This window comes from Perognathus longimembris, chromosome 5 (assembly GCF_023159225.1).
Source record: "Perognathus longimembris pacificus isolate PPM17 chromosome 5, ASM2315922v1, whole genome shotgun sequence".
Lineage (NCBI taxonomy): Eukaryota > Metazoa > Chordata > Mammalia > Rodentia > Heteromyidae > Perognathus > Perognathus longimembris.
In genome coordinates, this window is record NC_063165.1 from 49,997,749 (window position 1) to 50,023,735 (window position 25,987).

The 25,987-nt window shown below is 46.0% G+C and overlaps 1 protein-coding gene and 1 long non-coding RNA gene across 2 annotated transcripts in view; one reads left to right on the forward strand and one right to left on the reverse strand.

The window, feature by feature from the left end:
• The window catches only part of Itgb5 (integrin subunit beta 5), a 112,220-nt gene that overhangs the window by 41,784 nt on the left and 44,449 nt on the right, over window positions 1-25,987 (reverse strand). Inside the window, exons 5-8 of the mRNA XM_048346798.1 lie at window positions 25,092-25,260; window positions 7,399-7,560; window positions 5,662-5,757; window positions 3,446-3,535 (exon numbers count right to left, since the gene is read on the reverse strand). Coding sequence (XP_048202755.1) covers window positions 3,446-3,535; window positions 5,662-5,757; window positions 7,399-7,560; window positions 25,092-25,260 — 517 coding nt within the window. The remainder of the gene's footprint in view (window positions 1-3,445; window positions 3,536-5,661; window positions 5,758-7,398; window positions 7,561-25,091; window positions 25,261-25,987) is intronic.
• On the forward strand, window positions 183-19,710 carry LOC125351791. Its single transcript, XR_007211018.1, has 3 exons — window positions 183-531; window positions 19,265-19,279; window positions 19,696-19,710. It is a non-coding gene; the product is annotated as an uncharacterized LOC125351791 (long non-coding RNA).

A 25,987-nucleotide genomic window follows, 5' to 3' on the forward strand; every position in this document is an offset into this window, starting at 1 on the left:
GGTTTGAACTCAGAGTCTGAGTGTTATCTCTGAGATTCTTCTTCTCAAGGTTAGCACTCCACCACTGGAGCCACAGCGCCACTTCCAGCTTTTACTGAAGATAAGAGTCTCAAGGACTTTCCTGACCAGGCTATAGCCTTGAACCACAATCTTCAAGATTTCAGCCTCCCGAGAAGCTGGGGTTACAGGTGTGAGCCACTGGCTCCTGGCTCCAATTTCTCATTTATGAGAGCAGAAGTCAAAGCTCAGCTGCCGGAGCAGGCAGGACAGGAAGCTAGACCTCTCCCTCCCCTCCAGGCCTTACTGTAACCCCCACCCCTGCGCATGCCCTTCTTTCCTCAGAATGGGCTCTGACTTTAGAAAGTGCAGTTCACCAAGTTGCACCCTGGATGAGGGTCCGTCATCCTCCCCCAAAATACCATGAGCTCCTGGAGAGCAAAACTGTTTTGCTCACTTCTTTATTGCTATGGCATAATAGCACATTAGATCTTTAGGCTATACTTGCTGAATGAATGAATAAATGAACGAAATGTACGATATAGCAGAGGAAGACATCAATTCTTATATACAAAGGCATTTGTGTGTGACGTCGAAACTTCAATAAATTCCTACCCGACTGGTCCCTGAAGATGGTTTTTCACTCCCCAGCCTAAGAAAAGAACTCAATGTCAACAGTGTTAGACGTTTTTAAAGGCTATTCTGTTACATTCCTGGTCAGGTTGGGTCACATCTGCAATTGCTCTAGGTTGGGCTGGCTGTGGAGCGGGTGGAACAGACTTTATGGCAACAGCCAAAAGAGAAACACATGGTCTGCAGAGGGAGCGCACACCACAGGCTCTGACATCACCTTCTGTATGCCAAGCTAGAGGTTTCCTGCTCATTCGGCTCTCTCCCACTTTGAAAAGAGGTCCCTGTGGTTTCTGTCTGGGTCCCTTCTCCCTCTGTCAATGCAAGGAGATGCTCACATCTGTGTGTATGGACCCAGGCGTGAGTCTGAGCCCTGAAAGAAAATCTCTCATCAGTACCTACACTGAGTAATGCCCCACCCAGCCAGACACCCTCGGGAGAATTTGTAAGTTCTCAAACTGGAGAATCTTGACACAGCAAGAAAAGAAAAATCATAAGTCCAGGAAGTTAACAATTCCACATGACGAAGGATATACACAGAACAGACAAATTCTGTGAGATTTGAAGTTACACATTGTCTTTCCATGTGCCCCCTCCTCAGCTGTGCCAAATACCACAGCTATTTCAACTGTCACATATTCTCCAACCAACCACAAATCTTTCCTGCCAGCACTCCAGGGGAGGTAAGACATCAACACCCACACTTAGGTCATGTGTTTGTTGCATGACTCATAGGAAATCTACCAAGAAACCACTCCAACTGGAAGAGAACCAGAATGCAGAGCTGCAAGGGCTGCGGGCCAGGTAGAAAAACAGGTAGAAGGCTAAGCAGAGCCAATTCTGTGGCAAAACTCACCTTTCTCAACAGAGGCCGGTGTAGGCTTGAAGCCAGGAAAAGTATAAGAAACTTAATACCCAGAGTTTACACCTTCATCGTCATCCTCTTCCTCCTCCTCTTCTACCTCTTCTTCTCTCCTCCTCCTCCTCCTCCTCCTTCTTCCCTTCCTCCTCCTTCCTCTTTTTTCCTTTTTTTTTGGTGCCAGTCCAGGGGCACTATCCCTGAGCCTTTTGGTTCAAGGCTAACATGCTACCATTTGAGCCACAGCCCCACTTCTGGGTTTTTGGTGGTTAGTTAATGATATGAGTCTCATGGATTTTCCTGTCTGGGGTGGCTTTGAACCACAATCCTCAAATCTCAACTTCCTGATTTCAGCAAGGATTACAGGCATGAACCACTGACGCCCAGCTACAATTTAAATCTTTATGTTTTATTAATCAAGCCCGAATAAGGCTTTAAAAAAAAACTTTCCCACTAAATTTGAATAGTTACTGTTGATAATGACCTAGTCATTCTGCTAATTTTTTTTCAAAATGAAGTTCCCAATGCTCAATTATAAACCATATGCTTATTACTTTCCTAGCCTGTTTTCTATAGAAGCCAGTTTGACTTAGTGGAGTCAAGCGCTAGTATTACAGCCTCACAATTTCTCAGGAGATTCACCCCAGGTTCCTAGCATATTATCGATCCCACCTGGAAAGACCACGTTCTCCACTAATCCTAGATCCCAACTCCACAAAGACAGAAAGAGCTCATCACTCCTCCTGTTCCCTGACCCCCAAGTCCGTGGATTTCCACTAAGAAAACATTTACATACAATGAATCCTGTTCAAGGTCAATGCCATGAACCTCGGAGAGAGACCAAGCATTTATGAGATCCTGTGGGGCTTTGGTCCCCCCACGTGAGCACAGACACATAGGACTACTGGGTCACACGGAATGCCAGTGAGCACAGTTGCCCTGTTCCTGGCAAATACATCCAGCCAGCTCTATGGAGTTGGGTGCCATTATGCCCACTTTATCCTAATAGAACAGAGGTCCTGGGCCTCCTGCAGGGAGCTGCAGGGTCTGAACCAGGAGCTGGCTGAGGATGGACATGCTAGAAAATGGCTGATGTGGAATCCCAGAACATCCTCACACCACCCGGCAGAGTGCAGATGAGGCCGCTCCTCAGCTGTGTCTTCCCCAAAGGCCTGCCTCAGCAGGAGAGCTGCCGGGGCTGCCCTGGCCTGTGAGAACAGGTGCAGTAGCAACCTGCCTCAACCCCTCTGATGCCATGGGGACTCCAGGCTATGATCTCCTCAGAAGGAGGGCTGAACAGTGCTGGGCACTTGAAGTTCAGTGTCCAGAGCTTGAGCCTCAACAGGCTCACGAATGAGCAGCCCTCAGAATAAGGTAGCCATGGCAGGCCTGGCCCCTGTCCAGTAAACACTTCTCAACCCCCCTCTCAGATGGTACCCCTATAATCAGGCATAATGGCTGAGCCGAAAACCAAATTCCTCACTGAGGAGGTGGAAAACAACTGACGTAGAAGCCGATTTGGAAACCTTATCTCACTGAGCCCGGGGCTCCGAGATGGCTACTGGATCTGGTGAGAACTTAAAGGTCAGAGGAGCTTTGGCAGGGAGGAGGGGGAAAGAACAGGAAAGGAGAAGGAAGGCACTAGTTTCTCTCAGCAGAAAGTTCCAGAAAGAAATGAGGAGTATCAGCATTCATGAGAGGAGAGGGTTGAACAGCAGAAGAGAGGAGGACCAACTTGCCTCCCGACAGCCCATCTCACTGCCCTTAGGACATAGAAGCTCAGAGAGTATAGGGCTGGGCACACCCCAAGTTTTAGGGGTTCCCCCAAAGTGAGGGTGATGGGACACAACCGAATCTACAAACCCAGTGCTCTACCTACCCAACCTCACAATAGCACCGGGACCTCACTAGGAGAGGGCAGGAAAGAGGCAGCAGTAGGTGACAAAGACAATGACTTACATTGTATGCATTGATAATCAGCTGAATGATGTTTTTGGAGTCTCCATGCAAAATCTCCACTGTGGTTCCAGGTATCAGAGCGGTAAAATTCTTGGGGAAAAAAAGGACAGAAATCAGTACACTAAGTGAAGTGAGCCAGACCCAAAGAAACATGGACTCTATGGTCTCCCTTACTGGGAATAATTAGTACAGGTTTAGGCAAGTCATAGCAGAGCATCACAAGGCCCAATAGCTATACCCTTATGAACACATAAGATGATGCTAAGTGAAATGAACTCCATGTTATGGAAACAATTGTTATATCACAGTTGTAACTACTTTCAACGACCCATGTGTATCTGTAGCATCTATTATTGATGATGTTCTTGTATCACCTTCCTGTAGTTGTACCTACACTATCTCTGTAATCTTATCTGAGAATATTGGAAACCTTGTATACTGGTATTGGAACTAGCAAATTGAAAGGGAATACCAAAATTGAGAGACACAGGGTAAAAAAAAAGACAAACAACTACAAAAGCAATACTTGCAAAACTGTTTGGTGTAAGTGAACTGAACAACTCATGGGGGGAAAGGGAAAGGGGGAGGAGGGAGGGGGGAATGAGGGATGAGGTAACAAACAGTACAAGAAATGTATCCAATGTCTAACGTATGAAACTGTAACCTCTCTATACATCAGTTTGATAATAAAAAATTTAAAAAAAAAAACAATTTCCAGAGGGAAAAAAAAAAGAAATCAGTACATCTTGCCTTCCATTCTACCAGAATGGACTGTGCTCTACAAATGAGAAGCCTAAGGGCCAGCACTGTATTCTGCCACTCTCTGGTACCACCCACAGGGTAAAATGTCTCCAGGAGATGTGAGAAGCCCTGGAGTGAGGAAGAGCAGCTGCCATGGGCCCCAGAGCACCCAGCCCCGTGCATAGGAGAGGAGAGCTGGCAAGGCACCCAGCCCCTGAGTGGAAAGTCCTAGGGAATGCATCTCCTCAGGTGAGCTATGGACAGCTTCTCATAGTCCATCCTCCTGGGTGCACTGCCCTGGGTGATTTTCTAGACATTATAACCTGCTCCCTGCGGCTCATCTCTGATTGCAGGATGATTCAGCCTGTCCCCCAGGTGCAGGGACCGCTTTCTCAGGTCTCCTGTACACCCCTCTTGAGTAGGGAGCTGAGATGGGAAGGACACCCTCCTGAGGACTTCTGGATACTGCCAAGCAACATCCTGAGACAAAGCAAGCAGCCTTGTGGTATAGCCTGCCCCCCTCCTTTAATGCAGCTGCAGGGCCCCTCCCAAGCCAGAGGCATTTGGGGATGAAGATGATGGCTAACACCAAGAAGGTCTTCCCTCATGGAATTTCTGGAAGCCACATGGACACATGTAACTAGTCTCTCTGAAAATGTAATTTGCAAAATGTTTGATGAGCTTTAACCTAACATGTTCCACCGAACCAAAGGAGATACAGTTGCCTTTCCATTTCCCTCGTGTCAAATGGATCAAGAACTCAGGAAGACCCAAGTTCACCGATGATGACCTCAGGTGGGAACCTCAGAAAAACAGTAAACAAAAAAACAGAAAAGCAAAGACTCTTTGGTGGACAGAGTGACTACAACTTGCAATATGAAGGATGTCAGGGGTGAGCTGAACTTCACATTCAGCTCCTGTGGGCTCCTAGTACTTAACTCACCTGTGACTGCAAAACAACATGTTCACAGGAACCAAGGACGCTGGTCCATGGGATGAACAGTTAGATGGAACAGACTCATACAGACCCTCTCTTTTCTTCGGGGACTCCTGTCCTCAGCCAACCCTGGTCTCCTATCCTCTATAAAAAGACATAAAACTAGATTCTTGGATTCCCTGTGCAGGTGCCCAGATGACTGAGTTTCCTTTCTGTGTATTTCACTTAAAATTTTCCTTCCCTATTACAGTGTGTCCCTGTGATTTCATTTCACCATCTGAAACTGGAATTCACAGGCCTTCCAAGGGTTTTCTCACAATCAGAATAAACACCATGTGTTGGTTTCCTTAATGATCTTTTCTACTATAACCAGACAGTACAATCTTGACTCCTTGTCTCACTCTCCCGCCCAGAGCAGGGCTGTGAATAGTCCTTACCTTCCACCACCCATCTAACCTCCCATTTATCTCAGTGGCCAGTCAGCAGGGTCCCAGCAAGCAGCCACCAGCCACCCTCTGTTCTTCTAGGCATACCTTACCTTGTAGAGCATATAGTGGCTTTTTGTCACAGCAAAAATGAGATTGATGTTATTCTCTGCCAACTTCTCTCCAAGCAGGGCAAGGGATGGGTAGTCCTAGGGCCAAGGCAAAGGTCAAGGCTGTAACACTCCCAATACATTGAAACACCAGCACCCGCTGTAACACATACCCAACTGCTTGGTACTTGCCACGAAGAAGGTAAGATTTCCCTTAGATGGCCTGGAAAAGCCCTTCAATAACCAAGCTTCATTCACAATCCCTGGACTAAAGGACTGTGTGGAAAGACCCTCATAGAAATGGCCTTCAGGTATTAGACCTGAGAGAGAGGAGTGAATACTGGGGCTTCTGGTCCATGTGTCTGTCCATTCAGCAAAGATGGGAAAATGAGAGCTCAGGGAGAATGACCACCATATCCTACTAATGCCATCCAGCACCTGTTACCTTTCCTCTTTCCTGTGGCTTTTACCCTATTTTCCTTTTGTGTTGGGGTCAGCTGCACCTTTAAGGGGCCACAGCTGACCTCAGCCTGTCCCTCCCCTTCCTGTCTTTAACCGGAAGAGAAGGAAGTCTGACATCACTTAAGGGATAGCTCCTTGGGACCAATCAGGGGCCCCTCTCTTGTGCCCGCCTTTGGAGTATATCTGGGAGGTTCATCATTTGAATAAACAGAAGCCCTAGAGGCTTTCTCCAGGGGCCCACGCATCCGTGTCGTTCTTGGCGGCTTTGGGGCACCCTGCGACCACACGCCACCAAGGCTACCAGTGGCCATCGCTCCCGTGAGTACGATAAAGGGCCACCCAGGAAGGGGCGGACAAGCCCCTTCCCCCCCAAGCGAGGGGAAGTCGAGAGAGCCCACACTTTTGCTATACCCAATAGTGTTTAGCTGTCAACTCCCATTCCCCACCCTATTCATGGCTCTGAATGGGTGGAGGAGGCTCCTGCTCTCTAGACTAAAAGCTGGGGCACGAACTGTGAGCAAGGAGAGAGTCAAGGAGAAGCAGCTTCACGAGGTCCTTAAAGCTTTTAAGGGCTACTGACTGGTTCAGGGGCCACAGTCAGGTGAGGTCCTATAGCATGAGACCTTTCTCCAGACTCCTCCATGGCTTCATGACTTGAAAGCGAGAGACAATGGGCTTGTCCAGAAAATAAAATTGAGAAATCCTCTCTAGACACTGAATGAATCTGAGAGAGATGGGGATAGACATTCCTGAAAGTTTGTACAGTTAGTGTGGCAGGACCTTGGTAATGGTTGGGGCTAGATGATCAGTATGGAGGAGGTCATGGACTGGCCTTGAAGTATATGTGTTTGAATTTTTCTTTTTTAATTCAATGGTCACAGTCATAGACTACTGAGAGTAAGGTCCCTGAGGCCTCCTACTCCTGCTATCCATTCCTGATACAGAGGAATCACTGCCTCTGGGAGCTACTGCTGGGAGTCAGGAAGTCTTGGCCTGTAACATGTGCGTGTGTATGTGCGTGCATGACCTCTTCCCCTCACAAGACTCTCCCCATTCAAGTACACAATGGCACAAAGACAGACCAGCTGCAGAAAATATTCTAAGTCAATAAGGAGTTCTGGAAAGCCAGTTGGAAAAGACAGAATAATGAACAATCCCCATTCCCAAGAATGGAACCAAACGTCAGGGAGGGCTGAGGGCCAAGGCAGACTTCTTCAGTGGAGTGGACCAGCTGTGGGGGCCACAAGGATGGCACGGGGAGCCCACCCAAGCCCTCACCATCTGGTTGGATGCAGTGTACTCGTTGGCCTCATTCAAGTGGCACTGGCCATCGTGGGGCTGCACCAGCCCACCTAGTTTTCCATCCAGTGCGATGTGGGGCACGTCATCTGTCGTGAACACCAGCAGATGCAATGCATCCTTCCGCCAGCCGATCTTCTCCTAGAGGACAGAAGATTGAGGGGAGAGGGGGGTTTTGAGTCTCAGTAGCATTCCTGCCCAAGTGTTCCCCAGGGGGCATCAGACAAGACCACAGCTATCTCCAGGGCTCCATGTTTGTGTACAAGGCTTCCCCTCTGCCCTGTTTTCCTGAGGCCAATTCACTGAACACTGGAGAAAGTTTCCGCAAAGGCCCGAAAGTCCCCAGCCCAGACTGGGAAAACCAGGATATGCAGACACCAATCTTTGAGCCTTTCCTCACACAGGCTAATGTGTCTGGACCCCTTCCTTACCTGCCACGGCTGCCCTCCCTGCTCCTTTCAGTTACATCTCGGGGTTGTTCTGCCCGATATTCCTTCCCCTACAGCAACTGCCACATCACCCAATGTGGCTGAGCTCAATGAAGATAATGGTTAAAGGAGCACTCCAGGCCCTCGCCAGACATGGCTCACTCCAGGGACACCGTGCTCAAGAGACCTGCAGCTACATCTGTCTTGTAAGGATTTAGTAGGGTAGGGGTTGCATTCTGGTAGAGACTGTGGTTCTGACTGCCAAAAGAACCCCTTTAGTCTCCATCAGATCAACCTTGTTCTCTTTCTTGCTTCACACCACGACATCTATTCAGTCTATAGGCTGAGGCCCAGGTAAATACAATCTGTGTAGCAAAGGAAGGACCGTAATTTTCATATTCAATCACTGTGGCCCAGACATTACACAAGCCAGGCATTGGTGGATGTCACCGGTAATCCTGGCTACTCAGGAGGCTGAGATCTGAGGATTGTGGTTCAAAACCAGTCCGGGTAAGAAAGTCCATGAGTTTCTTATTCAACTAGCCACCAGAAAACTGGAAGCAGAACTGTAGCTCAAAATGCTAAAGCTCTAGCCTTAAGCAAAAAAGCTCAGGGACAATGCCCAGGCCCTGAATTCAAGCACCATGACTGACAAAAAAAAAAATACATATATAGACAAAAACATTCCCAGTAATTAAGGAGACTTCGATACAGAGCAACAAAAACTGGGAAAAACTGGGGTATGATATACCTTTTTACAAATGTTGGCAATGGAGTAACTAGAGAAAAGATTTGTAAGTTATTTTTTATTTTGTTATATTCTATTTTGTGCTGGTACTAGGGCTTGAACTCAAGGTCTCATACTTTGCTTTAGCTTTTTTTGCTTAAGGCTAGAGCTCTACCACTTGAGCCACATCTCTATTTCTGGCTTTTTGTTAGTTAACTAGAGATAAGAGTCTCATGGGTTTGTCTGCCCAGCTGGCTTCAAATCAGGATTCTCAGATCTCAGCCCCCTGGGCAGCTAGGATTGCAGGCATAAGCCACCAGTGCCTGACTTAAGAGAAAGGATTTAAACAATATTCAATGTGCATATTTGATACTGAGTGACGTGCTGGGTTCACAGGCCTTACAGACGAAAAACGCTCACTCTCTTCATGGCAAGAGAGGCGGGGTATAAGGGGATCATTCCCTCATATTCATTACCTCAGAGGTGGATGGATATGCTAACCTAACCAACTAAGATGATATTGTCTCCGCTGCTCTGGAAGCAGAAATGGACAGAGGAAAAAAAAAAATAGAGCAACAAGGGAGAAAAAGGGATTTGACAAGAAGTCAATGAGGCCTGAAAACCCAGAGACCTACTGTGAGCATGGATCTTCATCTTTGGGGGAATCAGTTTCCCAGACAAACAGCATTCACCCAGTATACAACTAGTTATCTCTGAGACTATTTTTAAGCTTGTTTGAGATCTCAAAGAGCACACAGTCAAAGATAATGTTGAGGGAATGAGGCCAGGGATGAAGAGATGGAGGACTCTGAGTCTTACACAAAACATGCTGGGGTGAAGGGGTAAGGAAGAGGAAAATGCTTGGGAAATGTTGGAAGAAGGAAGGAACTAGTGCTCAGGATCTGTGTCACAGGCTTCCCCTTTGCTTTAGGTTCCTGTTTTCCTCCTTGAGAGGACAAGAATATGGGGGAGTTCTGGGCACTGACAAATCACAGAACAAAAAGGCATATAACAATTTATGCACACATCAGAAATCTAGAGTAAAAAACACCAAGAAAGACCATACAAATAAGAAATGACAGAATAACTGATGGTGGACCCCAGCCTTAATCAAATAACCTTAATCCTATCCCTAACCCAGACCCTACCCCTAACAAAAACCATGCCCTAACTCTAACCTTACACATAACCCTACCACTAACCCAAATCCTCTATTATCCTAATCCCAAAATCTAACTCTATCCCTACCCTTAATAAAACCCTACCCTTAAAATAAATACTAACCCTGACCCAAAGCCAGATCCTAACCCTATTCTAACCCAAACTGTACCCAGATCCTAATCTCAAACCTCTCCTATCTCAATTCTACCCCTAAACCTATCATACCCTAACCAAACCCTACCTCTAACCCAAATACTGACCCTACCCCAAGTATTAACCAAAATCCTATCTCTAGCCTTATTCCTACACCTAATCTGAACCCTAATCATAACCTTACCTTTAACCCTAACACTAACTCTAATCCTGATTTAATCCTAACCCTATCCTGAATCCTACTCTACCCATAACCATACCCCAACACAAAATGAACACAAACACACATACATAAGACAAACAGACACACACACACACACACACACACACGCACGCGCGCGCACATACACACACACACAACAGATAGACACACACAGAGTTAAAAAACACTTATGGTATAGAAGTTGGGATGGTAGTTCATCTTGGCAAGACTCAATTGCTGATACTACTGTTTCTTTACCTGAAAAATATTTTTGTGTTCTCAACATTTATTAAGATGGTCTATGATACACAGTTTTCTATGTACATGTTATAGATAGATTGATAAAATTTAGAAGGTTAAAACAAAGCAATACATCATAACCCATGGAGCATGTAAGTGAGGGTGAGAGCCTTAGTGACAATGTCCACTTAAAAGAGTGCATAGCAGACCACTGGTGGCTCACGCCTGTCAAGTTAGCTACTCAGGAGGCTGAGACCTGAGGATCACTCTTAAAGCCAAGCCAGACAGTAAAGTCTGTGAGACTCATCTCTAACTCATCAACTACCAAAAAAGCCAGAAGTGGTACTGTGGCTCAAGAGCACTAGCAAAAGAAGGTCAGGGATAGCACACAGCCCTGAGTTCAAGTCCCAGGAACAGCACACACACACACAAAAAGGGAGTACCTGGGTACATAAACTAGCTATATTTTTGCAGCCATATTTCAGCCATCTGCTAAACACTGTAGCCAGAAAGTAGAAGACCAACTTCTCATTTGGCTAAATGTATTAAGAAACTCAGAGAAAATCAGAGACCTAAATAAATGGTCAGAGATAGATACCTTTTTCATGATTAGAAGGGCCAATGGTGTTGAGATATCACTTCTCTATAAATTGATCCATAGAGGTAACACATGAAAAACCACAGGAAAAGCCACCTGGACAGAACTAGGAGGGAGGAGGCCCTGAAGGGGGCAGGAAGCATGCAGGATTGCACGGCTGTCTAGGCAACTTCGCACGCCTTCAACCCCAGGCAACTCCAAGGACCAGACAATTATATGTGCCCTAGAGGCTCAAAATCCTACTCTTGTTTTACCGACACTTCCTGTTTGGACATTCTTTTTAGCCTCCAGGCTCCAGAGCCAGCGGGCCAGAATGTCACCTTATAGTTGATCAGATGCTCAGAGAGATAAAAGTAACCAGCCCACCCCACTAGTAAGGGTCAGAGAAGGCAGACTGTGCCGGCCAGTCTTACCCCCAGAGCCACCCATTCACGAAGCACACATGGAGAGGAGGCTGTAAGTGTGCATCATAAGTGAGATAATCCAGTGGAGAGCTGGTACATGGTAGGCCCCTCCACTCATGATCACTGGATCCAAAACCAATGTTTGTGGAATGGAAGGCTGCATATGAAATGCAAAGAACTCCACAAGTGAAGAGTGCCACAGCAGAATAGTAATTCTGTTTTCTCTAAAGTGAGCTCTTGTTCTGCCAATGGTTGTCAATGGAGCAACAAACTTGGCCCAGAGGTTGCAACACTAGAGAGAGCCTGGACATACCTACTCATTCACCCAGGCCCTTCAGCTGGAGATCCCACGTGGTGACTTCATGGAGCTTTTACATTACAAAGAAATTCCCGGCTGACTGCAGGAAGTGTTAACCATTTTGAAGATTTTAAGTTCTGTATTCCATGCTCAAACTAGGAGCAATAGTTAGTTACAAATGGATTTTCCTGCATGCGTGGGGGGGGGGGGTGGGTTGGGGGCGCTCCTGGAGTGTAAACTCAAGGCCTGAGCACTGTCCCTGAGATTTTTTGTTCAAGGCTAGCACTTTACCCCTAGAGCCACAGCTCCACTTCAGGCTTTTTGATGGTTAACTGGAGATTTAAGTGTCATGGACTGCTGCCTGGGCTAGCTTTGAACTGTGGTCCTCAGCTCTCAGCTTGCTGAGTACCTAGGATTACAGATGAGCCACCCGTGTCTGGCTAGTATTATTGTATTTAAGGCAGTTTTATAGCTCCAGCTGGCCTGGAACTCAGGATTGTACCTCACCTTTGAGTACAGGGATTATAGATGTGTGTTACCATGCCCATATTTATTTGTGTAAAGGGAGTAAAACTAACCTATAAAATAGAACTTACTTTGGAGGCCAGAGTCTGTGAACTTTGGAATAGATGATTCTGAGTTTGAATTTTGCCCCGACTGTCAACCATGAACCCCAAATCTGTGCTTCCCTTCTCACAGCCTGTCTTCTCTGTAAAATGGAGCTGAGCCTGCTTTGCAGGGCCGGAGCTAACATTTTAGACACAAGGTACTAAAAATTACTTGGCATATAAAAGAGACTATAAATGGAATCTATAATCATCTTCAAAGAATAGTAAAACCTTTGAATTTCTTCTCTCTTCTTTTTACGAGTTAGCATAGAGGATACACATTAGTTCAAGGAACAATAATTGCTAGGCTACAAACAGGTTAAAAGCTCTGAATTAATTAAAAACCACTGCAAGATTCTATTGCAGGACTATTAAGCTAAAATTAAAAGGTCTTGGGCTGGGAATATGGCCTAGTGGCAAGAGTGCTTGCCTCCTATACATGAAGCCCTGGGTTCGATTCCTCAGCACCATATATATAGAAAACAGCCAAAGTGGCGTTGTGGCTCAAGTGGCAGAGTGCTATCCTTGAGCAAGAAGAAGCCAGGGACAGTGCTCAGGCCCTGAGTTCAAGGCCCAGAACTGGCAAAAAATAAAAATAAAAAATTTAAAAAGCCTTAACACTATAAGTGCTGATGAAGATGTATGGGCTGCTGGTAGAAATGTAAAAGGCTCATTACACAGGTGTGACATAGATTGCTGATGCACATACTTTAGAAAGCCACTAGATAGAGAGAGGGGTGTGGTGTGGTGTGGCACTTGTCTAGCAAGCAGAAGGATCTGAGTTCAGGCCCTAGTGCTGCTAGTAGAAAAGGAGGAACCATCAGAAAAATTAATTAAAAAGTAAAACATCTAGCACAGGATCCAACCATCCTCTTCCAGGTATGGACCCAAGAGAAAAGGAGGTATACATTCATGCAAAGGTAAGAACCCAGGCATTCATAGTGGCTCTCACAGAACAGGTATAAAGTAGAAACAAGCCCAAAGCCCATCAGCAGGTGGATGGATATTTTCTCTCAACTATATACAATTCCACCCATGCAGTATCTATGTAGTACTCCTGGGGGAGGGGGAGGAGGGTAGAGCATTTAACTACACAGAGGAATATCCAAATAATTGAATGGGAGTGAAATAAGCCAGACAACAAAAATTATATATTGTAGATAGAAAACCTTAGCAAATACAGTCTAGTATGCAGTAACAGAAGGTAAAGCCGTGGTTGCCTGGGGCAGTGGGGAATGGGGGAAGGAGAACTCACAAAGGGGCACAAGCACACTTGGGGGGATGGCCAAGAACAATATGTTCACTTTCCTGGTTTAGTGGATGGTTTCATGAGAGTACATATATATCTAAATGTACCAAAGTGAGCTAGTCACGGTGGTGCATGCCTACGATCCCGGCTATCAGAAGGTTGTGGCAGGAGGATCGCAGGTTTGAAGCCAGAGTAGGCTACAAAATAAGACTGCCTAAAAGTAAATTAAACTATACACTTTTGAGATGTGTAATACACACACACACACACACACACACACACACACACACATCAATTACACCTTAATCAAGTTTTTTTTTTAATTTAATTTTTTGTTGTTGGTCATGGGACTTGAACTCAGGATTTGGGCCTGGGTGCTGTCCCTGAGCTTGTTTGCTCCTTTGAGCCACAGCAGCACTTCTGGCTTTTGAGTAGTTAATTGGAGATGAGTCTTACACGGACTTTTCTGCCCAGACTGGCTTTGAACTGTAGTCCTTGTATCTCTCAGCTTCCTGAGCAGCTAGGCTTATAAACATGAGCCACTAGTACCTGGCTTTATTTTTTTTTTAAAGGAAGGTTTGCTCTGCTCAGAATGTCAGTTAAATACAGTGCATTGCACGAACTTGCAGTCAGGAATGTGCCGGGAACGGCACACATAAACATTCTCTTTCTTGGCAGGAGTATCTGACCACTACCCACGGTCACCATGTGTTTGGGCTCGGATGACTGGTAAGTGAGCCTCACATCTGCTTTGCCTCTGTGCTCTTGGGCAAGTTATTTCATCTTTGCCAATCTCAGTTTCCTCATCTATACAAAGGAGATAATAACCACTCTGATCAAATAAGGCTATTTATTGAGGGAATTCAACAAAATGACACACAGGAAGCATGGAGCCCAAGCAACTAGTGCATGCTCTGAAATGTAGTAAACACTCAATAATTGATGTTTGTTATCCTCAGTGTTTCCACAAAACCTCTTACATCTATAATTCAGAAGCACCTGAGTTTATATTTGGATTATAGGATAGGGGGGTTATTTATCTCCTTTTAAAAAAATTATGTTTCATATGTCTGCTCTATTAAAAAGTTTTAAGTGAAAAGGAAGACCTAGTTAAGTCCCTGAGTAAAAACAACAGGTAAACAAATTAGATTTCATTGAATGTGACAGAGGCCAGTCCTGGAGACAGAAACTCACTGGTCTTGAGCAAGAAATCCAGTGTCTGGCCAAGATTGCGGTTCACTAACTTCTCTGTCTACGGGAAGATCTGTATCCAATTCATCTCTAAGTCTGTTTCATCCTTCCCCCTCCCCCTCCTATGCTCGCTCAGGGGGTGACCTGGCTTCATTTGTCACCCAGAGAGATAAGACCCCCTCCTCACCTGCTCCTAGAATCTCCCTTCCCCTGTGAGCATACCTTCCAGCCAGTGTCTTCCTTCCTGAACAAGCCAGCCAATCTACCTCGCTCCCCTCTGACCTCACTGTCCCAAAGGAAGGGCAGCTCCTCCCTCCCTTAGCAAATACAGCCCAGCAAGTCCCACCCTCTGCTAAGAACATTCCACCCATCAGTGTCTCCACAGTTCCTTCCCATGTGCTTTAAAATAAGCTCTTGGACTGGTTACCCTAGACCTTCCTTTGACCCTGCTACTCCCAGACTCTCAGTCCTCATATCTCTCCCCTTTGTTTTTAAAACTAGCAGGCTGTTGCATCTATTTCTTTCTCTCCATTTCTTAAAATCTGACCACTTTCTCAATCACCCCCTAAAAAAAAAAGAATTAGGGAACTGAAAGGAAGACCAAACCCTTCCAATCTGAGAAAATAAAAATGGCTCTTCCTAAGGGCACAGATGGACATGCTGGCTGTTGGTCTCTAACAGCTGGCCCCAGAGAATCTGGGGCCCAAGAGGAGAGGAACGTATGGCGAGGGGACAGAAGCCCTGGTTTCTCTAGTGTGAGGACTTCAGTTTCCAGCTGTGGGGCAGTTTGGTTTCCTCCAGATGGGAGGAGTCATACCCCACCCCCACCCCCACCAGCTCTAAGTTCTCTTAAAGGCATGAACCCCCTGCCCCATCCCACCCACTGGGTCCCTGGGTCCCCTGAGCAGCTCCCCTATTAGAACAGGAGGAGGGCTCCATGGAACTGGCAGCAGCCAGGGAGAGATTTTCCTAGACACCAGCTCACAGCAAGCTGGGGAGAGTTCATGATCTCAGAGACCAGATCCTAATGTAGCTAAGAGGATGGTGCAGCAAGAACCACAGACAGGTGGGAAAGGAATGAGGCAGGTGAAGCACCAGGGAGCCCTGTTACTGGGTAGAAAAACAGGCTTGGGAAAAACAGGTAACACCTGGAGTTTGGAAGGCAGCCCGGGGGCTTCTCAACTAACTTTCTCAAGCACCGGCTTCTTTCTCTGGCAACACTGGCACACACTGGCGGTATTGGGCCTGCACACTGCCTGTGACATCAGGCAACTACTCGGATGCTAATGCTCCATTAGCAAGTCTTCCTTTCCTTGGACTCTGAGCTACTTTTCTGTGGCCATCCTCATGTATCTCCTGGGCCAGGCAGAAAGGTCTGTTCTGTCTTCTGAGGTGACAGCCTCGGCCGGCTGACATTCTTCTTATGCTATGTCTCCTGGGATGACATGATTTCCACACTCAGCACCACCGCTCACCCTCACTTCTGCTGAGGCAGACCCCCCCCCCACACACATACACACATACACGCACGCATGTGTATGCGGTGTGACCCACACAAAGGAAAGCAGGCCTGTGACAGTGGCCAACATGGCTCTGCCTGGGCCCTGAGCTCATGGCCTGGGTCTGAGAGCTGAATTTTCCAGGGGCCTGGCAGTCATCTGGCCTGCAGGTCCCCACAATCCACTTCATAGTACTGTGTTTACATTACAGGCGGAGTGTGGCAAGGGAAAGACTCACACTCAAGCACACCCAGCGGAGAGTGCAGGGGGGACCTGGGCACCATGTCCAGCAGGCTGTCTTAGAAAACATAGTGAACTGATGTGGGCAGCTCGCTGATCTGACTCACTGATGCAGAGATAGCCTCACAACACCCTCCCCTCCAGAAAGCCACTGGAATGCAAGGGGGCCTGGGACAAAGACCATTCCTCTGGGAGCAGCGTCCTCAAGGAAGATTCACTCTGAATGGCTCCTATCTCTTAATTCACTGTGATTAAAACTAGCAATCACCCACACGAAGAGGTCAAGACAGAGAGCAAAACACACAGCCCACGGGCCTGTCCCTAAACAGTTACCTGGCACATGTTTCCTGGCCCAGGCTTCCTCTCTGCTGTATGAACAACAGTGTCTGGCTAAGTCCTCTGAGGGAGAGCCCACAGGAGCAGAGCTCAAAGTTTAAAGGTCCCCCTCAGAACTGGGGAAGACAAGGCAGGAATGGGAGAGTCCATCTTACAGGTAGGGAAGCCAAGAGTTGCGCTCTAACAGCATGCCGACCTCAGGCAACCCAGGGCTCCCTCCCTGGAAATCCTAAGGACTGTCAGTCACGGCACAACTATGCCTAATGAGCAGGGAAGTCCTGGCTCCAGAGACAAATTGTACAAGCCAACTCTCTTCCCAAGACTATTTCAGCCTGTACTGCAGTTGGCAGGCAGGGTCAGGAGAGTAATTGTGATGGTCCTTTGGAATAGGAGTTGATGCATTTGGAAAATCACCCCTCCCACTCCTCTGTTCTTTTATGACAGAAGATGCAGGGTCCCCGTGGCACACACATGTAATCCTAGCTACTCAAGAGGCTGAGATGTAAAGATCATGGTTCAAAGCCAGCCTAGGCAAGAAAGTCTGTGAGGCTCTTATGTCCAATTAACTACCAGAAAGCCAGAAGTGGAGCTATGGCACATGTGGTAGAACATCCATCTTGAGGGAAAAAGCTGAAGGACCGAACCCAGGCCCTAAGTTCTAGCCCCAGTACCAACACACAAGCATGCATGCACACACACAGCAGACCCTCTAATGTCAAGGGAAAGTACACGTAACATATGGACATGGGTCCAGTTTCCATCTCTGGCTCTGTCATTTCTAGCTGTAAGACTCAGGAAACATTATAACCTTCCTGAGCTTGTTCCTGGTCAGAAGGGGACAGTACAACCACTTTCAAGGGATGGAGTGAATAAAGCCTGTTTTCTTGACCCAGAGTTTAGCGCTGTAACACACTCAGCCGATAGAGAATGTTAATGACCACATCATTAACATTAATGCGGCACAGGGAAGCAATGAGACTGGGATGAGCCAGGAGCGCTGTTAGCTACCATTTCAACCGCTGGCTCCTAGGGACCCAGTCCTCCCAGAGGCTGCACACTGCCTACACCCTGGACTTGGTTCACTTCACACACCTCTCTTTCATCAGGGGAGAACTCTTGGAGGCAGGAGCTGTGATTACTCAACTGTGTGCCCCTCACTCTACCTTACCAGGGTGAGGGGAATCTTGTGCACAATAAGTCCTCAGTACTTTTCAAATGTAACAACAAAACACTCTTTACATTAAGTCCTTGGAAAGAGAACAGGTGCTGTGGGAAGGAAGAGGGGCTGACCTAAGCAGCTAGTGGCAGACCCCACATCAAGAGCTGATCTTGGGCTGGGCACCAGTGGCTCACACCTGTAATCCTAGCTACTCACGAGGCTGATATCTGAAGAGCGAGGTTCAAAGTCAGCCTGAGCAGGAATGTCTATGAGACTCTTATCTCTAATTAATCACAAGAAAACTGGAAAGGGAGCTGTGGCCCAAAGGGTACAGTGCCCAGGCCCTAAGTTCAAGCCCTACAACTCACATACATACACAAAAAGATCTGAGCTTGAGGGACCCATAAGTCTTAATTCCAACACAGCATACAAGGGAAACCAACATTAAACTCTTTGAGATTGGCTTCCTGAATTATTATTCAAGCCTGTTTCCATCACGTTATACCAATAAACATCTTCACATTAGCAGTTTGTTTTTTCCTGTTTCTACCCATACTTTGAAAAACAAAATCTGTTCTGTGGTTAAACTTAACGAGGCCAAAAATGTAGGATTTCTTTGCTTTAGAAAAGAAATTTTGTTCTGTGACTCAGGGTAGAAACGCATTCTCCTCTAGCTCAAACTCACGACATTTCTAGTGTGAGCCTCTGCCCATTCTAGTGTGAGCAGGGTCCACCCAATTTGAACTGAAGATAATTTCAGAGTGTGAAGACAAGCACCAGGGGCTCACACCTGTAATCCTAACTACTTAGACTGAGATCTGAGGACCACAGTTTGAAGCCACCCCAGGCAAGAAAGTCTGTGAAACTCTTAGCTCCAATTAACCACAAAAAGCCAGAAATGAAGCTGTGGCTCAAATAGTATAGCACTATTCTTGAGGAAAAGCTAAGGCGAAGCATTTAAACCCTGAGTTCAAGCCTAGCACACAAAAAAGAAAATTTCAGCGCATACAAGGTTAAGCCATATTAATTTTCTATTGGGGGGGGGTTGTAGGGATGAAGCACAAAGATAGAGCAAAGCCCTAGGTTTGGGTCCTAGCATTGTAGAAGGTAGGGAGAAAAGAGAGAATGGAGAAAAGCAGGGAGGGAATGAGGGAGGGAAGAAGAAAGGAAAGAAAGAAGGAAAGGAAGGAAGGAAGGAAGGAAGGAAGGAAGGAAGGAAGGAAGGAAGGAAGGAAGGAAGGAAGGAAGGAAGGAAGGAGGGAGGGAGGGAGGGAAGGAGGGAGGAAGGGAGGGAGGGAGGGAGGGAGGGAGGGAGGGAGGGAAGGAAGGAAGGAAAGAAGGAAGGAAGGAAGGAAGGAAGGAAGGAAGTCCATTTTATAGAAAAAAATACCAAAAGGCAAATATCATAACCATTAATAGTTAAATGTTATTAATATTAATTTTATATGGGTCAATGAAATGTTCTACAAACAGGTTGCTTTATCTACCTCCTACTGAATCTGCATGCTCAAGTCGTATCTCAAGGATAGGGACTTTATCTCATTTACAAGAAAAGAAGACACAGTCCTTGCCTTTGGGGAAAAGCATACAAATAAAAATAAGATCACACCTAGGGTGGACATGACCAAGGACCTGGCCCTGAGGACCCAGGCCTAGTCTAGATGTTCAGTCAGGGAGGTTTCCTGACACAATTAAGCAGAGGTCTGCTCATGGAGACAGAGGTTAGATGGGGGAAAATAACAACAACAACCAACAACCCAGTAGAATTAGAGGAAGAAGGGAGGAATGAAAATGTAAGCAGGGGCCTTTCAGGGCAGGGGAACCACCCTGTACACGGTGGGATACATACAGTTACACATTTGCTAAAATCTACAGAATGGATACCAGCCAAGGTCAAGGTCAATGAACCCGAAAGTAAATTACTGACTCTGGTTGATCAACACCGCTGATTGATTGGAATGAATAGCCTACCCTGCCGGAGGCTGGAGGACCAGACCAGGAAAGGCTCCAAAAAAAATAAATAAATTCTACTAGTAAAAAATGAAGAGACAGGAAAGTAGGAATACAAGGGAGGAGTACTCCAAGCAGAAGAAGAAAGAGAATGTGCGAAGATGCCTGGCAGGAGTCAGGGCAGCTGACCAGATGTCATTCAAGTTTGAACGCAGAGGTCAATGGGCAGAAGCTGGGAGATTGCCTTTTCCCGGGCCTCTCTTCACCACCATGATGGATGAGTGGAGCTGCCTGCCTGCCTGCCTGCCTGCCTGTGCAGATGCTTTCTAGGGCAGAGGCAAGGCAGGGAGCAGCTGACTTACCCCTAGGGTAAAGGGATACACACTCTTACCATGCCTAGCCGACAACACTGAGGAGCAATCCAGCCAGTTCCTGACTCTACGGGAGGGCAGGCAGCTGTTGGCAAGGCAGTGAAGCCAGCAGCCTAGGGAACCACTGGGTCACAGACTAGAGAAGTCACCTCAGAGAGAAAGCTGGTGGAATGATTCAAAAGCACATGTTACACCACCACACTCTGCAACACAGAGAGCCAAGGAACAATAAAGGTAGTAACAGGAAAAGCCATTATTCTGACCAAGACAAAGTATAAACAAGGTCAACCAGAGACTTCTGGATAAAGATAAGAAGTCAGGAGGCATTCATTCCTGGGAAATGGGGCACTATGAAAAATGCCTGCCTGGGTGAGAAAGCCATTTTTTTAAAAAAATTGAGTTTAAGTTAATACATGTATTTCACAGTACACATTTTAACCTTCATGATAACGAAAATCATCATTCTATTCTACAAAGCTTATGAACTTCAACAATAAAACCATTTCTTCCAACTCGGGTGATATGTGCATTTCTTTCCTTTTGTTTAGTAACATCTGTTCCCTCTTCCTCTCTCATTCCCTCCTTCCCGTCACTGCCCCTGAGTTGCTTAGTTCCTTTTCACCAATGTCTGATGTAGCTGATGGGCCCCTCTGCTATATTATTTTTTTCACCTACTTTCCACTCATTCTGTACCCCCTCCTCCCAGCTTCCCTCAGATGTGCTCGTGCATACCCATACGGAATAGAGTCATCCAAAAATAATAGGAAAATTTCAAAAGAGGTCCTTGTTTCCTTATCTTTGGGGTCCTAAAATGTGCTTTGGTCTTGCTATTTGGTGCTTTTCTCCCAAGGCTGTCCTCTTTTGTTCTCACTGTGTTTGGGGATCTTGAGTCCTGTTTACTTTGTTATATCTCGTTTCATTTGAAGCCTAACACCCACTTATCCAGGTAACCATAGGCAGTTTGTCGAGAGAGCCATTCTTGCAGCCATGGGGGGAATAAAGAAACTCAAAACTGCCACTCATTTTATTTATACAAAATAAAATCCTAAATAGAAACAGGTAGCTTCCTTCTTGCGAAGAAGAACAGCTTTCCAGGACACACGGAGCAGGTCAGAGAGACAGAAGTTAGTAAGTCAGTCACGTGAATGGCTGGTTTCAGATCCCTAAGTCCTACAAATCAGTGACATGTAGTCCAACCCAGGGAAAGCGAAGTGAGAACAAAACCAGCGCAAAAGGCTCCTCATGGCACTGTGAGATCAGCTCCACCTCCAAGGGACCAGGGTCAAAGGAAGCAGAGCAAGCAGCACTGTGACGGGCACTGTCCAAGCAACCCAGCCTTAAGGGATGTCCAACCAGTGCTGGAGAGTCCAGGCCTTTCCCCTGTCACACCAGTTTGCAGCACTAAGTGGAAGGGCCTGTAATCCGAGCAAACAGGGGTAGGCAGAACACGCACTATTGGCTCAAATGACATCTGAGTGGTAATCATTAAAGATAAACAATGGACGCACAAGGTTTAATTTCACTATCCTTCCCACTTTAGTAAGCTTGAAATGCTTCATAATTTTAAAAGTCATAATGTTTATAATGGAAATTTGGGCAAATTTTTAAAAATTTTAAGTAATATCTATCTCCTAAGAAAACTATTGTTGTGGTCTAGTGCTAGGACTTAAACTCGAGGCCTTGTGTTTTTTGTCGGTCATGGGGCTTGAACTCTGGGCTGGCTGTTGTCCCTGAGCTCTTCAGCTCAAGGCTAGTGCTCTATCATTTTGAGCCATACCACCACTTCTGGTTTTCTGGTGGTTAATTGGAGTTAAGAGTCTCATTGCCTTTCCTGCTTGGGTTGGACTTGAATCACGATCCTTAGGTCTCAGCCTCCTGAGTAGCTAGGATTACAGGCATGAGCCACCAGCGCCTGACGGGCCTTGTGTTTTTACTTAGGTTTTCTCTCAAAATTGGCACTATACCACTCAATCCACACCTCCACTTCCACTTTTTGGTGATTAATTGGAGATAAGAGTCTTATGGACTTTCTTGTCAGGGCTTGATCCTCAGATCTCAGTCTCCTGAGCAGGTAGGATTATAGATGTGAGGATTATAGGTGTGAGCTACAAGCTCCCAGCTTTAAATATATTCTGTATTTTTTTCTTCTATTTGCTAATAAACAGGATCATCCTGTCCATACTGTTTTATAACTTGTTTTCCATGTGCCTGCCTTAATTTGTCTCAGTATTATTCAAGTCATTAAACAGTTGTAATAGCATGGTTGTTCTGGTCATTTACCAAAAGGTAGTCCCTGACAAAAATTCTGTTGTTTGTTTTTTTGTTTTTTTTTGCTAGCATAAATAAGGCTTCCGTGAACCAGGAAAGATGACATTTTTTATAAACAAGTGGTTTCAAGTGACTATAAACAATTCTGATGTAAATAGTGTGCCAACACAAAAGAAAAGGAAAGGAAAAAGAAGCTGGTGGCTAGCAGATTGCATGGTTCAAAGCCATCACTAACTTTCCATGCATTCCTGGTGGCAAAGACCTCAGTAGAAACCTCAAATGGTATAAGGCTGAAATCAGCATGCTCATAAAACATCTCTCAGTCAATAATAACTCACCAGGTCCTGGCACTGAGTTTGAGAAATATGCTAGAATCCCCTGAAATATTCAATTTCAAAGGGTAGGATATTCCATCCATTTGAGATAGTGTAGGAAGATTTTCCAGGCATGACAGCGGACTCATTGGTCCACCAGATCAAGTTGTCCCAATTAATATAGTAGGACTTACTTAGGCTTCTAACTAGGTTCTCTTTCTTGCACTCAAGAAGGCTTTATTTAAAGATGGTTTCCTCTCCCAAAAGAAGAAAAATGTACAAAATTCTCCAGGTAGGTAGATGAGAGGAATCTTGTATTTTCCCTGAGCTATTTTCTGCCAGGCCAACATGTAGAAATTGGCTAGATATCTGTGAAGACATCACCTCCTAAAACCAGTATCTGAATGCCAGTAAAAATATCTAATACACCAGGTGCCAGTGGCTCATACCTGTAATCCTAGCTACTCAGGAGGCTGAGATCTGAGGATGGTGGTTCAAAGCCAACCCAAGCAAGAAGAAAGTCTATGAGACTTTCATCTACAATAAACCGCTCAGAAAAGGCAGGAAAAAATGCTCTGTGGCTCAAGTGATACAGTGCTAGCCTTGAGCAAAAGAAGCTCATGGACAGCATCCAGGCCCAGAGTTCAAGTCTTAGGACTGGCAAAAATGAATAGATAATCAAATACTTCTTTCTGGAATACATGCATAAGCTACTTTGTGACACCATTAACAAGCTCAGAGATAAACACATTCTAGCTGTGTTCCATCTGCTTTCGGACTGCTGAAAAAAACACGTGCGCCAAACCATGTGTTTCTGGCCAGCAGCCACACTGGATGGAGAGCCACTGGGACTCCCACTCCGGGAGGAATGCCAAGACTCAGAGATGGCAGGATGAAGGGACCTCAAAGAGGACTGCAGGGCATTCGCTGCTTCCTTTGCCTTTTCTTTCCCCTTCCGCATCTCTGACTACCATGTGGGGTTTCTTATTTTAGAAAGGACACTAGCTCCCTTCTCATCCATACCAAGGACTGGAGAAGAAAAGTGCACGTATAATGCACTGAACACAAGCTCGGTGAGCTCAGAAACTATGGCAGTGCATGCACTTCAGAGCTGCTCACTGAATCATTTTTGTAGCAGCCACGTGGGCAACCTCTAAACTAGGTTCTAACCTCTTCCCCGCCATCCCCAGACAGCAGCATTCTTAACCTCCTCATTGAACTTGCCTGGATTTTCAAGAAATCATTACCATTTATACATAAAATATGATGAGTCTACAGGAAAATGCTAAGCATATGCACAAAGACTAGAAAGATTGCAAAACTTGTAAAGTATGTGTTGCTATAAGGAACTTGAGTGGTTATTTTTATCTTTTGTGGTCAACAAATTGTTTTGACAGTAGGGGTGTGTGTGTGTGTGTGTGTGTGTGTGTGTGTGTGTGTGTGTGTGTGTGTGTTTGTGTGTACACAAGTCCTGGGACTTGAATTCGGGGCCTGAGTGCTGTCCCCGAGCTTTTGCACTCAGGATGGCACTCTACCACTTGGGCCACAGCTCCACTTCCAGCTTTTTGATGGTTTAACTGGAAATAAGAGTCTCATGAACTTTCCTGCCTGGGCTAGCTTCAAACTGCAATTCTCAGATCCCAGACTCCTGAATTAGGATTGTTATGCATGAAATACTGGCAGAAACCACTGGCACCCTGTGAAAATTATCTTACGAGTAAGTTAATAGCAATATTCCACTTACATATTTGTCTAATCAGAACCTTTTCAAGTATGAGTTCATTTCTAACCAAGTCTATGTCATTCCTCTGGATTATGTGAAACAGAGAAGCTGAAGAAAACCAACATATAGAAAGGCAATCAGAGGGGTCACACAATTCCATTTTTCCAGCTGGGCTTACCAATAGGACAATCTTGAAAATGTAACAAAATTAGGCCAGAAAATTTTATAAGATTCTATGCCTATGGCTTGACTTTTGCCCTTTTCTCCTGAAAAGAAGCAAAATAAAAGCCAAGCGTATGACCACAGGACAGCCATTCTCTGGCAAAGACAGTGTCTCCGGAACAGCCTTACCCTGACATAGAAAGCACAGCTACGGCCAACCTGGATATCTCCCCAGAGGGCCACCAGGCTCACCCTGTGACGCCTGAGCGGACCAAAATCACATGTGGAGGAGGCTCACCAGCTGTCACCTACTGCAAGGAAATGCCACACCCACACTGAGGCTCCCTACCTTGACTTCTAGTAAAGACCCAGGACCAGAAAGGAAAGTTACCTTGCAGACAGCGGCCTGGAGGACTGCGTCAAAGCCCCCCTCGGGGGCATCGCGGTTCCTGGACACCCTCTGTTTCCGAACTTCCTCGTTGAAGCTGTCCACTCTGTCTGTGAGAGGCAGCAGATGGCGGAACCCAAAGGACGGGACACAGTTTGGAAACAACTTGTAACTAGCAAGAAAGAAGAGAAGAGTCACTTTCCAAAACTGTCTCCTACATTCTTTATTTTTATTTATTTATTTACTTATTTATTTTTGCTGATCCTGGGGCTGAACTCAGGGCCTGAGCACTGTTCCTGAGGGTTGTTGTGTGTGTGTGTTGTTGTTGTTGTTGTTGTTGTTGTTTTCCCTCCCTCTCAAGGCTAGCACTCTACCACTTGAGTTACAGTCCCACTTCTGGCTTTTCTGGTGACTAATTGGAGATAAAAGTCTCATGAAATTTTCCTTCCTGGCCTGGCTTTGAACCACAATCCTTAGATCTCAGTCTCCTAAGTAGCTAGGATTACAGGCCTGAGTGATTGGTACCCGGCTTGTCTCTACATCCTTCACCAAGTGTTCTTGGGTGGCACCAGAATTTACCCAGCACATACCACCAGCCCTGGAACAGATATAGGAGAGGGTATAAAGATAAATAACCCAATCACTGCCCCCTGATCCTAATGGTAAGCAGAGTGCATATATCACAGAAATGCATGGTGTACATAAATGGGTATAAGGAAGTGAGCATTATAATAGACTCCTATGGATGGAGGAAGACCTAGTGACAGCCTTGAAAGGCAAGTGAGACCAATGGTATGGAAAAATTGGCAATGTTGGGGGTGGGGGGTGGGGCGGAAATGTGAGCAGACTTGCTCTAGGAATTGAGCCTCTCTTATCAGCTCTGCTGCTGCAGGCAACAA